Here is a 13,906-nt window from a genome sequence, read left to right on the forward strand (position 1 = left end):
GGCGACTTATAGACGAAAATATGTGGAATTTTTTTTCACTCAATTCCTAGAATATGGGCTAGCTTGATAGGTCAGGTTGTATCAATGAATGCTTGGCAGTCCCCCCCCCCCCCCGCAAGATGTATCAAAAATTATTCACTATAGAAACAGGAATGGCAAGTGGATGCAGGAAGCAATGCCCACCAGGAAAGCATGGAAAAACTAGAAAGAGCTGGGTCATGCAATGGATGCAAATGATAGCTCAGTTGGTAGAGCATTAGGCTCTTAATCTCAGGGCCGCAGGTTCAAACCCTGTGTTGGGTGAAAGATTCCTGCATTGCAGGGGGTTAGATTATATGCAGGGCGTTGGATAACATATGACCCTCATGTCCCTTCCAACTCTCAGCATTCTATGATTCTGTCATGTATGGAAATTAGTGGACACTAATTTGTGTTCAATTTCAGCCAAGTTTCATGCTGGAACAACAAGTTGGGAAGGAGCCACACTTGGTGAGATACTGTGCAGTCTCTTCCATCGAATATGGCCATAAATCAGTAATAACAGATATACAGTGGTTGCCAGAGTTTTTTGAGGTAAGAGTCCGGATAAGTATTTCATATTTGTACCATTAATGCAAAAGAGAAAAATTACAAATAATGCCCTATTTGTTACATCTGTATAACTGTCTGGGACCAACACAGGAACAGTGATCTATACTAAGCAACCCATGCATATTAAGCTCAGTATTAATTACCCGTGTAATTTCAAAGGGCTGCTTCACACCATACTTCTTCGTTGTGTTTTGGTGAATGAGATAAATTAAATTATTGCATGAAAAACTCTGCATACGCTTGTAACTCGTGTTTGTGTGTGTGTGTGTGTGTGTGTGTTTCCCTTGTGCCCTTTAAAAAAAACGTTGTGTGATATGGATGTTGAGTGTGAATACGGATGTTGAGTGTGAATTTCTAGCCTGTCCTCATGACAGCAACTATAGATAATTCCCCAGTGTTCCAAACACTTTTTACGTACATTATTTCAACAACCCTTTCAAGAGCTTTGTAAGGTAGGCCAAATGACCGTCATGCTGCAGTCGAGGGGGTATGGCAGTGGTTTGTCTTAGGCGCCCTAGCATGTTTATGAAAGAGGCAAGATTTGAATTAGGCCCCATCTGCTCTATCCATTGATAGCAGCATCATGCCAGTTTAAACCTTCATGGCCTCCTCCAGAGAATCCTGCGAACTGTAGTTTGTTAAGGGTGCTTGGAGTTGTTAGGAGATCCCTATTCCATCGCAGAGCCACAATTGTGTTCTTAACAGCGGGGGGGGGGCACAGTTTCCCCATCCCTGCTGTTGAGCATGCCTTCTCCAAAGTACTTGTATAGCTACTGCATTTTGTATTTTTGTTTCTAATAAACGTTGCTTTACTTGCTATTTCTAAGCTCAACAGAATGGGCACTATGTTTGAAAACAGAGCTGGAGTTTGTGTACAGCTTGTCACCTGCTCACCAGACTGGTAAGTATTTCTTCTTCTTCAAGGTTTATTACGCAAGGCCCAGTTCAGATGTCACAATCTCCCGACTTTTAAACCATGGTTTATTGGACCAGGAATGAGTTGTGTGCCTGCAGGCTCCCTCCTTGCCCATCCTCTTTGCTTCTGCTCTCCTGTGGCTTGCTTTGGCAAAGATACCTCGATTTCCTAAATCAGTTTCCTGTGATACCATAACCAGGAAACTGTGGTTTGGCAGTGTCTTCAAACAGATTGTGACTTCTGAACCAGGTTGATAAGGTACTGTCTTCACTCTTTCTTCAATTCCCCCTCTTTCTTTCCATTGTTTGGTGTAACAACTACTCCTTTTGTGTAATAACTACTGAATACCAATAGATGAGAGAAGAGAATCCTGATGTCCCATACTACCAATTAAGCTGTTGAAAAATGTTACCTGCAAGGTTTCGCTTTATGGAATGTTGCATAACTTTTTAAAAAATAAAACTTACTTCAGCACAAGCATTTTCACATAAGAGTATTCTTCAGCAGCTCCATTACCATTGAGTTTGCACATGCCGTGGAGTGTCTAGATGTTAGATTTTGTGGCTTGAAAGATATTTTGTTTCATGCTACCTACCTGAAACTGCAAAAAGGGGATTATCAGATAGCTAAAATAGGCTGCGTTTGGCTTGGAGGATGAATCACAAGTTGCTCAGGGCTGGATGAGAGTAAGAATCCTTCCCTTTTATTGTAGATTAATCGGTGGATTTAGGGCTTTCTTCTGCTCATTTTACTTCTCCACCACCTCCCATCTTGACCTGTTTCTGGTTGGCACCCCAGTAGGGACTCACCTTTTACCCTGCCGGATGCTCTCCGTTTGTAGCGTACTGTAATCCTTTTGACACCCCAAGGGGCTCCTTTTTCTGTGACATCTGCTTACCTGATGTATTCGGCCATTCCTAAACAACTGCTATCTCACTGAAAGTGGATGAGGCAGGCTGGATCTACAACCTAACTTTTCTATCGTTGTCTATTCCTCCGCAGCACAATATATTTTTGGGATCTCCGAGCCCACAGGCCTACTCTCCAGCCTTCAGGTGAGAAGAAAAAGGAGGATAAGCTGATTTTGGCTCCGCCTGATGTGCCTACTACCTTCAAACACCTGGATCTCTGCTGGAGGCCTCTCATTAAGGTACGGGGCTGTGAATTTAGGAGAACCGCCAAGGTCTATTGATAGGGATGATGTGGCTACAGCATATAGTTTTATTGTTAATTTCTCCACCGTACTTTTCATCTCCTCAAGGCAGTGAGGTTTCTCTCTGAGCAATCTTATGTTTTAGAAAAAAAATATTTAAAATTGCATGTACAAATTGTCCCACTCTGCAGCAGGGATGGTGGATAAACATGATTCATTTAAAAGCAAGCCCTACCCAACCCACATGTTCCAAAAGAAAATGCAAACTGAAACACAGCCGTCCTTCTGGTTTCTCTTCAGATCGTATAAATCTTTCTGCCTTTTACGAAATTCGCACAGCTCTGAATTTCGCAGTGCAATTCTCCAACCGGGGAATGTTTACCAAAAAAACCTGCATCCCTAGGGTAAAGTGTGCATTCGTGAAAATAGCAGGCACAAATGCATTATTATGGAGGGAAACCTGCTTGGAAAAAATGTGTATATTAGGCAAAATGACATAGGAAAACGTGTTCGTGGGGAGAAATTCATACTAAAATGCTGATGAGTACACATAAGGGCTTTCCTTTTTTAAAAGAAAATGCAATCTGATGTGGAAATGGAAAGGAACTGAACTTATGAATGGAAAAATGATTTGGACAGCAAGCCCCACAGGGACTGATGGGAGTTGTAGTCCAAATCGCATGGCAGGCACCAGGTTGGTGAGGGCTCACATGGCACAACGAACGCTTCTGACCTCTTATCTCAGTACCACTGAATGTGTAAGCTGCCTTTCTGTCTGGTCACACCAGAAGGCGATGTAACTTTTAACTCAAGTTTCTTTGTGGAGTATACAGTCCAATGCTCTTCATATCTTAAAACAGGTGAACCTGCCCAAGACAGATACAGGTGCAGAGTACAGCCCTATAAAACTTAGCTTTAGAGAAGAGCATTACCATACCAAAATTCAAGGTATATATATATTTACATTATATATGCATGCATTATATATACATATGGACTGATGCCAGCATATCTCCCTCCACCTGGTTTCTACACCATTCAGGGTTGCCCCTAACCCTCTGGGGAGAGGTTTGGGGGAGCACAGGAAGCTAAGCTTTCTGCTTGCAAAACCTCTAAACCCAACACTATACCCGTAATGTGGGTGCTTATTAAATCTACTTTTAGTGGAGAGAGGTGGGGGGGGGGAGAGGGAGCAGGGGTGCAAACTTGAATATAATATTGGGGGACCAGGTACACCCCACCCCACATAATTGATCAAAAGACATGTCGCGCACACACACCATTTTAATGGCAATGCTCATCAACGGGGGGGCGGGGAGGAGGCTGGTTCCCTCAAATATTTTTTTGGGGGGGAGGTGTCCTTGGTCCCTAGGAGTTTAAGAGAGCACATTCATTAAATGCCATACATTCTTTTCTCGGGGCATGTCTATTCGGCGTAACATAACCTGGTGAAACTGACAGCAGTTTCTCTCATAAAACACGGAGAAACATACCCATTGAGGGAGTTAGATAACAATTCTCTATTGAGAACTCCTCTAATTCAGGGGTGGCCAACTCCCGAGAGACTGCGATCTACTCACAGAGTTAAAAACTGGCAGTGATCTACCCCATTTTGGGGGGTTTAGGTTAAATTTGCTGAGGTATTTTTTGGGAGGGCGAAAGCCCAGTTTTTTAGGGGTTCAGGGCAAAAATGTTGTGCTTTTCTTCGGGGAGACAAACTTGTTGAGCTGCTTTGGGGGAGCCAGTGATCTACCGCAGACGTCCAGTGATCTACCAGTAGATCACGATCTACCTGTTGGACGTGCCTGCTCGAACTGAATAAACTGCAGGACAATGACAATTCTGGAATGTGGATTTTCCATAGCTTGCCACCTTCTGCCCACCTGAGCTTAAAGATGATAGATGAAAGGCATTAATTAATGGGAACGATTGCTGTGCTTAGTAGTTGTTGTTTTTAATGCAAAAGACGTAAAATGATAGCAATGAGTGAGTAGGAATGTGGAAAGTTTCGAGTTTTTTTGTTTATACAATTTGCATAGTGATTTTATCCACATTCTTCCAAAGACAAAACACAGCCCCAAGTCAAACAGGAGACACTTGTGGAAAAGCTGCCATATAGCGAGATACAGGCCACGTCCATGAAACCTCTGAAGCTGCTAGAAAATGTCACCAGCAGCTTTTTTGTTGGGACTGAGGTAAGTTGGACATTTGGGTGTACAATTGTTCTTTAAGGTGGGGGGGGGGAGAGACAATTGGAGAATGCAAGGCCTGAATTTAAAGGGAAAGTAATAACCACACCATAAAGTATTTTGTTTTTTTCAAAGCGCCTCTTATACCATCCCGGCATTTCTTCTTCATTCTCTCAGCTTGTGGCCCATCTTAAAAACAAGGCATCATGCAGGAAATGGTTTCGATTTTGCAAACACTTTTGTATGCTTCAAAAGAGATCAAAGCTCAGCTTAAAAAAAACAAAATTGTGACCAGTATTTCACTTTATGGCATTGCAGGATGGTGAAGTCCTTTATACCGACTGGAAGATGGAGAGAGATGGGGACTCAGGAAGACTGCTTAGTATGCTTTGAATTTCTCTGGGTGGACAGGGATGGCTGTGGGATTTGGGTGGCTTTTGTTTTGGTTTTTTAAACTAACCAAGGACAACACAGTTCTGAAAAAAATCTGCATGTAACAGTTTCTTCAGTCAATGTTAATGTTACTCAGCTGAACAGGATACAGTAGTGAGTTTGGCATTAGAGAGGTGTTGCTGAGTAAAAGAGGGAGAGGGAGAGGTAGAAAAGGCGAATAAATGCTGAGAACACTACTACTAGCAATGGGGCATGGGGGATAAATTCAATTCTCTTCGCATTTCCAAAGCAACAGTTAAAACGAAACCACTGTTGAAAATTTACACTTCTCCAAATTGTGCTGTGTGGTTTTCCAGCCAAGCAATGCTTTAAAAAGTGCATGTCTTCAGGGTAATATTGCTTTGGCAAAACATTTATATCAGGAGAAATCACGTGGGTATATTGGCAGAAACTCCTGACAAATTTTCATATGGACTTTAAATTCTCCTCGCACACTGCAGCGAAGGTTTATTACTCAAGGAGATACAGTGGTGCCTCACAAGACGAAATTAATTCGTTCTGCGAGTTGTTTCGTCTTGTGATTTTTTCGTCTTGCGAAGCACGGATTCCCTGGGTATTAACGGTTTTAAGAAAAAGGAAACAAACTCGCAAGACGTTTTCGTCTTGTGAAGCAAGCCCATAGGGAAAATTGGCTTACGAAGCAACTCAAAAAACGAAAAACTCTTTCGTCTTGCGAGTTTTTCATCTTACGAGGCATTCGTCTTGCGAGGTACCACTGTACATGCACGTATTATTGTGCTGTGTGGGGTTCAGATGAGAACAGATTAACAGAGCATCTTTCAAAAAGTAGATGTAGGTAAAGGAAGTAGTTAGATTAGGTTAAGGGGCAATGCAAGGGGGTTGCCTAGGTGGGGTGTCTGAGTCCTGGGAATTTTTTGCGCAGGGAGGGACCTAGATCTCCTGACCCTCCTTTAAAACACAAACAAAAACTTTGCTTAAAGGGCAGCAGGGCACACAGCAATGTGTGGGGGTGGTAAGATCCAATCTACCTTCTTTAATTTGCACTCAGGAACTATATGTATTTGTGCAAATATGTGGCATATGGGCCGGTACTTTGAGGCCTTATTCACATCTGCACACATGCCATTTTAAACAATCATGGCTTCCTCCAGAATCCTAGCAACTCTAGTTCATTTAGAGTGCTGGGAATTGTAGCTCTGTGACGGGTATCCTAGCAATTTTTCTCTTTATCCTGACCTCTTTAAAAGGCACAGAATAGTCACTTACCAAGTAGTTCAACACCTTGCAAGAGCCAGATAAAATGTGACAAAGAGACAAATGTATGCACATGCAAAACACGAGTCTCTCTCTCTTTCTCGTAAGGTCAAAAGCCATCCAACACATACATCATCCATGATGGACTTGTTCATACTGTACAGAGGTCTCCGTTTTTCAAAGACATAATTCTCACCGTTGGAGGCTGGAATTTTGCAATATGGAAAGAAGGTGTCACGGTATGTTCCTCTGGAATGGGAAATCCTTAAGAAAGGGGTGACAAGCCCGTTCCAAATGTAGCACAAGGTGATTCAGAAAGGTGTGAGGAACAGGTAGGAATGTGTTTTCAGCTTTTTGGGGGGGGCTGTTTACCTATTTCCTTTGATATTCTTCAAGGGGAGTTTCCTGCAGATGGTTTATATGTAGATGACTCCTCTCAGTGAATATAACAGAATATTTTAAAACCAGCCATGATTCTCTAATCAAGAGCTGTTATAGCTCGGAACATATTGGATATTTTTTGCAAGAAACAAAAACATGAAAATACCCCTATTTCTTGCACCTGTTTGAATAATGTTGTGCCCCACTGATTCAGGACATACTGAAGGATATTCTTCAGTTCCCCACAGGTGTAGAGGTTTCACTATTTCAATGTATATGCATAAATTCACGATGCAAGCGTAGCTTCTTCTGCCAACAGAGTGGAATTTATCAGTTATGAATATCTGATGAATTTATCATATCCCCGTGCACCTGCCATAAACTGAGGATACAGATCCCCAATAAATTTCTATTTTAATCTTCCTGTATTCTTCAGTTGCGGTTAAGCTACCCAAATATAACAAAATCCTTTAAAAAGCACTCTCACGTAGAATTGTAACTGGTTGTACAATGTGTAAGACCTGTCAGCATAATGATTGAAAGTTGATGAAGAGTTTAATGGGGATTTCCCCGCAGCCACAGTTTTAATGGGATGGGATGGGAAAAGGCAGGAATACTAAAAAAAGACAGGAAGATGGAAGTGTTAGGTGAACAATTTTAATCTGGTATTTGTTTCATGTAACTATTTTCCTTTTGGCCTTTGCTTTTTTAATGAAGAGCGGTCCCCTCCTTGAGTCAAGTTGCACAGCAAAGAGATACACTGTTGGGCAGTGGTCCTTATCAAGGCCAGGTGTTTTCTTCATTGGGAGAGAAGATGGAAATATTGACATTTGGGACCTGTTGGAGAAGACTCATGAAGCATCTCAGACCCAAAACGTCTGTATTGCACTGATTACTTGCATCAAACCCTGGATTTACTCTTGTATGTCAGTGTACCATATTTCTTATTTCCTTACTTTGAATGTAACTTTGCAGTGGGTGGGCCAGGTTAGAAAGAAAGGCAATGTTTAAAAAAAGGAAGGCAATTCAAATGGAGATATCAACTTGTATCACATGCACAGTTGGCTATAAGATGGCAAGGGAAAGGAAGAACAGGGAAAGCAGCAATGAAATTTTGCCTAAGCCTGCTAGTCTAGCATTACCCTCCGTCTTCAGCAGTTGAAAGCGGAATGAGTGCTGGAAAAAAGGCCTTGGGTGAACTACATATTACAAGCAGATGCATGAAACAGAGTCCAGGTGCCATTTTTTAAAATATGAAAAGCTGCTTCAGGAGCCACTCCCAGGTGGTTTTCTAGGGGAAATCCTTTCCTGACACCCCATGTGGTTTCACATTCCTGCTTTCCCCCTTGTTTTGTCAGCACCAGTTTCCAACCTCCCCAAATGGCCTTTTATTTTGTTTTTAAGTAGCACTGGGACTCAGTTGCACATATGAATGTAGAACATGTAGTTAGCTCTGCAGTCAGACACGCAGAGAGTTAATCTTTTATCTTTGGATGTCAGAAGTTGTAATGTTTTGTTGTGATATTTCTGTATGCACACTGAGATATTTGCTCCTGCTTTTAGCTCTCTAGTGCCAAACTCTGAACAAATAGGCTTATAAACTGTATTTGGGGATTCCAGTTTAATAAGGTTTGGGGGAGGAGCCAAACAGGACAGGCAAGGTGGCTAGGAAGAACATGCAAGAGATTGAGTTCCCAAATTGACCCTTACAGCTCATTTGCTCTCTGCCATAAATACTAAACACAAAAAAAATCTTCTGTGTTTTGTGTACAACTCCTTCTGCATTCTCTGTCTTCTCTTACAGCGAAGCAACACTTCTTAGCGGTATCCGACGACTTTGGCACCCTGCATGTTTTGGAAATTTCGTGGACATTAAGCCACCCTTCCCTCAATGAGGTTTGTAACCTGTTCCAGAAACTTGGCTGGGGCAGGGGAGCCGCAAACAAGATTTCTTGCATGCGTTTCTAAGAGTTACATGTTGTAGTTGGCTTGGCATTGCAGGGGGTGGACTGGATGACCCTTGGGGTCCCTTCCAACTCTATGATCTGGTGGCATCCTGTTGACAGAGAAAAATGGATGTGCCATTCATTTAGGCAAGGTATGATCGGAGGTGCAAACACAATGGTTTGTTGCATTTGTGTAACAGTCATATCAGAAAGCCGGCAATTGTGTAGTGAGGCTGGAATGTGAGGAGAACTCAACTGGAAAACAGGCAATTACCTTGGCCAGCCACTTTAGTCGGGGAAGAAGACCTAAATGCAGCCTCTGATTGGCATAACTGACAAACTTCTGGCAGCTGGATTTGCGGGGAAACTAATTACCAAGAGACTCATTCGTTCTTTTCTTAAATTAAAATTTAATCCAACTATTCTTCTGAGCAGCTCAGATTAGGAAGGTACATAGTTCTCTCTCCTTCCTTTCCTCATTTTCCCACACATCTGTAATATGGAAACCTGGTTCGGCTCCCATGGCTGGAAAAGGGGCAACTGTGTTTTCGTTGATGGATATTTAAAATGCCTCTGTCATAACCTAAAAATGCCTTGGAATATCAGCGTTCTAGTGTCCTTCATTACTTTGAGCGAGAAGTCAAACATCTGGAGTTTTCTGAAAAGCGGCGAGAATTCAGAGAAGCAGAAAGAGAGAATATGGAGCGTGAGAATATGATGAAGAAAACGGTAAGATTCTTTTTAAAGTGACAAAAAAAGTTAGGAGTGCTAAGGTTTTGAAAAATGTGCCTATTTTCCATGTATTCTATTTATTTTCCATTCCTTTAGCTTATAAGCAGTCCGTAGGGCAGCTAAATTTAACCACAATCATAATTTAAGGAAGGTTAGGTTTCCCCATCTTCCCTTGTGCTTCTTCCTCTCTTCCTTCATTCGGACGTTACACAAAACCATGGTTTGTGATAGCCACAGTTAAGAGCACCATGGTTAGCACTAACAGTGCTTTTGTAAACTGGCTTCAATTAATGGTTGGCTCCAGTGCTATTTTTCTAGAAAAGGAGGTTCTGGAACTCACCATTAGCACCTCCCTTGTTCTCTTACAGTGGCGATGGTGCGTATTACGTGAGGCCAGCCCCTACTGATTCCATGTCTGAGGTAGCAAATTCAATGAAGGATACCTTTTAGTACAGCATGTTTGAGCTGCTGTACTGGTAAAGTGTTCTTGTTTTAGAAGCAGGGTTTGTACCCTGAATATGAACACTTACCGTATTTTTCGCCCTATAGGGCGCACCGGCCCATAGGGCACACCTAGTTTTCCGGGGGGGGGGGAAATCAAGGGAAAAAATATGAACCCCCCCCCCTGCAGCTCTGGGAACAGCAGACAGGCTGCACGCAGCCTGTGTGCTACTCCAAGACCTTCTCCCTGCTTTTGCGGGAGGTGATGGAATTCCCCCACATCCCACAGGAGCTGTGCGCGACTCCTGCGGGCTTTTCGACCAGGAGGGAGAAGGGACTGAAACGGCCAGTCAGTCCCTTCTCCCTCCTCATGGAAAGGCCCCCAAGAGCGGCGCGCTCTTTAAAATATCCCCCCCACCGTAGAAAAGCCAGCAGAAGCCGCACAGCCTTTAAAGAGCGTGCGGCTCTTGCGGGCTTTTCGACCCAGCTTGTGGGGCTGGCGGTGGGGGGAAGCGCTGCTTTCCCCCACCACCAGCCTCAAAGAGCAGACTCTCCTGGCTTCAGCGAAAGCAATGCACAGGCTTCGGAGGCTTCGCGTTGCTATCGCTGAAGCCAAGGAGCCTGCATTCGCCCCATAGGGCGTATTTTTCGCTCTATAGGACGCACTTTTTCCCCTCCAAAAATTAAGGAGAAATGTGTGTGCGTCCTATGGAGCGAATGCAGGCTCCTTGGCTTCAACGATAGCAATGCAAACCTCCGAAGTACAGAGGGAACGCTCCCTCCGCGCTCCGGGGGCTTCGCGTTGCTTTCGCTGAAGCCTGGAGAGCAAGAGGGGTCTGTGCGAGCAAGATTCTCCTGGCTTCAGCAAAAGGAACCCAAAGCCTGTGGAGCACAGCAGGAACTCGTGCTGCGCTCTGAAGGCTTCAGGGATCTTTGAGGCTGGCAGTGGGGGAAAGCAGCACTTCCCCCACCACCAGCCCCAAAGAGCAGGTCGAAAGGAACCCGAAGCCTCCGGAGCCCAGCAGGAACTCCCACCACACTCCTGAGGCTTCGGGTTGCCTTCACTGAAGCCTGGAGTGTGCACTGACCCCTCTCGCTCTCCAGGCTTCCAAGGAACCTCCCACTCACCTTGACCGCACAGAACGCACCTTGTTTTAAAGGGGGAAAACAAGAAAACAAAAATCTCCCCTCTCTGCACAGCGCCCCTTCAGCGAAGCGGCAGGAGACATGGAAGGGGCTCCATCGCTCCTGCCGCTTCGCTGAACGGGCGCTGAGCAGAGAGGGGGAGAATTCTTTTCCTTGTTCTCCCCCTCTAAAACAAGGTGTGTCCTATGGTCGCGTACGTCCTATAGAGCGAAAAATACGGTATATCATCGTCTACCTAAACAGGCTATATTTTAAGGCTTTGAGAATTAACTTTCCCCCTCCAACTCAGAAAATGTATTTATAACTTACCCCCTCCTTCCTTGCAGAGAGCACTAGGTGGCCAGCGGTCAAGAGAATTAATGGAAGAACAGACAAATCAAGATTATACAGAGTTTTTGGATCTAGAGAAGACCATTCTGACTCGTCTTGGGGTACTGAAGGGGCCAGACAGATACGCCTCCAGGACCAACTAGCAGCATAAGACACCACTGTCATATTCAGGACATTGTAACTTGTTGTAAGCAACATATTTAGAATGACACTGATCCAAAGACATGGGAGCACCTGAGGAGACCCTTGTGTGGTTTTGAAAATTTGCAATGCAGGAGAGCTCCCGCAAGCCAAAAGGACCTGCTGCTGTACTGTTCAATTTGCAGCTTTTTTTTTTTACTGTAGGACTGTTGAAAATGCCCCCCTCCCCAATATGGTTGTAGGTGCTGTTCCTCCATACCTCTACACTATGTATCATAATAAATATACAGGTAAGCAACATTTTCACACATGGCCAAAGGTGCGTATTGACAATAAAATAATAACTGGTTTTGCATTTGAGATTAATTAGAACCTGTAGCGCCTTAATGCAAATATTGAAAACAACACTATGTTAATATGTGTGCCCTGGAATACAGCATAATATGGAAACAGCAGCAACGCCAGGAAGCATCACGTGTAATCATTTCGGACATCTGGAAGTGCACACAAAGATCAGGCTTCTTTCCAGATCTACTACATATTCAGTCGTTATCACATAACATTCTCTGGCCTCAGCAACACTTCAGTTTTCAAAGTGACTAAGGTTGATTTAGGCCAGAGCTTTTCCAAACTTTTCACATTGGTAACACACTTTTTAGATCTGCATCATTTCGCAACACAGTAATTCAGTTTTACTAGCAAACTGGAGGTTAAATGAATGCTGAATGAAAAAGTGGGTGTCATAACAGCCATGACTTAACGATTAACAGTAAGCAACCAGCCACACAAAAGTCAGCGGTTGCTACAACCCCTCCACAAACATATCATCTCCCCATGTAGCCAAGCAAGAGGCATAATCACCATTCAAACTCACCTGCAGACACTGTGCCATCAACTTGTTTATTTACATAGTTCTTCTGTCCAATACACATTCTCAACATATGAACATCGGGATGCACCAACTGCAATAGTAAAAAGATTTGTGTTGAAGGGAGCACCTTTCCCGTGACACACAAAAGCAGGTCACCGGCTGCTTGTGCTGCAGCAGGAGAGCACCTTTCCTCCTGGAGGAGTTAAACAACAGCTTGACTAATTTACCTGTGCAAAGGAACAGCAGCTGATTAATATTAATGTCGCTCTCTTATCAGTTGGGGTGACATTTTTCATCATGCAGTACTCTGCCTATTGCTATGTTACCAGGTCAGGTGCCATCAGAGACCATTAAGCAGAAATGAAAGGCTTCAGAGAAGGGCAGGTTAGACTCTTAAGAGGGTGAATCCATACTTTCCACAGCCTGCTATGGTAGCAGAGGCTCCTGCCAGACAAGCGTCCATACGGCCAGGGCAGAAAGTGGAAAGACACATGGAGACAGTTTGCAAAGCGACTCTTACTGGTCTGCAATATTCACTGCTCCTGTCTAGCTTTGATCAGTGAAAATAACAAATCGGGAATCATAGAGTTGGAAGAGACCTCAAGGGCCAACTAATCCACAATGCAGGAATCTCCACTAAAGCATCCATGACAGACGGCCATCCAGCCTCTGTTTAAAAGCCACCAATGAAAGGGAGTCCCCAACTTCCCAAGGGAGACCATTCCACTGCCAAACAGCTCTTACCCTCAGAAAGTTCTTCCTGATGTTTAGTCAGAATCTCCTTCCTTGCAACTTGAATCCATTGGTTCGAGAAGACAAGCCTGCTCCACCTTCCATGTAAAGCCCTTTAGATATCTGAAGATGGCCATCGTACCTCCTCTGATTCAACAGTCCGTAGTAGATGCTAACCTGCTTGGGGCACAGGAAAGTGATAATTAGAAGAAAAGCTGGGAAGAAAACAAACAAACAAAAAGTAACAGAAGGTCTAACAGAATACAGTGGCCAAAGACCATTTTAGGTCTCTGTCCTCCTTTTCTCCCCAGTCCAAATGATCTTTCAGTCACCAACTCTTAGATCCTCTCACACACACCTGGTAGCAGCATACCTCTGAATGCCAGTTGGGAGAGGGGAGGGCTCTTAAGCTCAGTTCTTGCTTACAGGCTTCGTATAGACATCTGGGTTGGCCACCGCGAGAGCAAGACAAGTTAGCCTGTTGCTCTGATTTACCAGGGCTCTTTTTATGTTCTTACATGACCCAGACTGTATGCCCAAGGCATGGTTCCAGACAGCACATTCAAATATCACGAGATGATGAACAAGTAACCCCTTAAAATATGTTTACCCACCCTTTCTCTTACATACACAGGCAGGCTAAAGAGCAGCAAAGGTGGATTCCTGCCA

At 43.9% G+C, this 13,906-nt stretch overlaps 1 protein-coding gene and 1 long non-coding RNA gene across 8 annotated transcripts in view; one reads left to right on the top strand and one right to left on the bottom strand.

Moving 5' to 3' along the window:
• The window catches only part of DNAI3 (dynein axonemal intermediate chain 3), a 66,722-nt gene extending 54,731 nt beyond the window's left edge, over positions 1–11,991 (top strand). For 4 of the 7 annotated variants that reach the window (XM_081914151.1, XM_081914150.1, XM_081914148.1 and 1 more), the window contains 11 exons: positions 445–573; positions 1,419–1,492; positions 2,510–2,657; positions 3,521–3,608; positions 4,725–4,855; positions 5,168–5,231; positions 6,626–6,756; positions 7,616–7,820; positions 8,703–8,794; positions 9,451–9,573; positions 11,490–11,991. In XM_081914151.1, the coding sequence (XP_081770277.1) occupies positions 445–573; positions 1,419–1,492; positions 2,510–2,657; positions 3,521–3,608; positions 4,725–4,855; positions 5,168–5,231; positions 6,626–6,756; positions 7,616–7,820; positions 8,703–8,794; positions 9,451–9,573; positions 11,490–11,636 (1,332 nt within the window). In that variant the 3' untranslated portion in view covers positions 11,637–11,991. Of the gene's footprint in view, positions 1–444; positions 574–1,418; positions 1,493–2,509; positions 2,658–3,520; positions 3,609–4,724; positions 4,856–5,167; positions 5,232–6,625; positions 6,850–7,615; positions 7,821–8,702; positions 8,859–9,450; positions 9,574–11,489 lie in introns of those variants that run through there. The other 3 variants (XR_014169119.1, XM_081914152.1, XR_014169120.1) reach the window with 3 other exon arrangements.
• Positions 7,540–9,959, bottom strand: LOC309371555. The gene is made up of 3 exons (XR_014169192.1): positions 9,917–9,959; positions 9,438–9,502; positions 7,540–7,735 (listed from the first exon to the last, which is right to left on the bottom strand). It is a non-coding gene; the product is annotated as an uncharacterized lncRNA (long non-coding RNA).
• Positions 11,992–13,906: the final 1,915 nt, after the last annotated feature.

Source organism: Podarcis melisellensis, assembly GCF_964234715.1.
Source record: "Podarcis melisellensis genome assembly, chromosome: 6".
NCBI lineage: Eukaryota > Metazoa > Chordata > Lepidosauria > Squamata > Lacertidae > Podarcis > Podarcis melisellensis.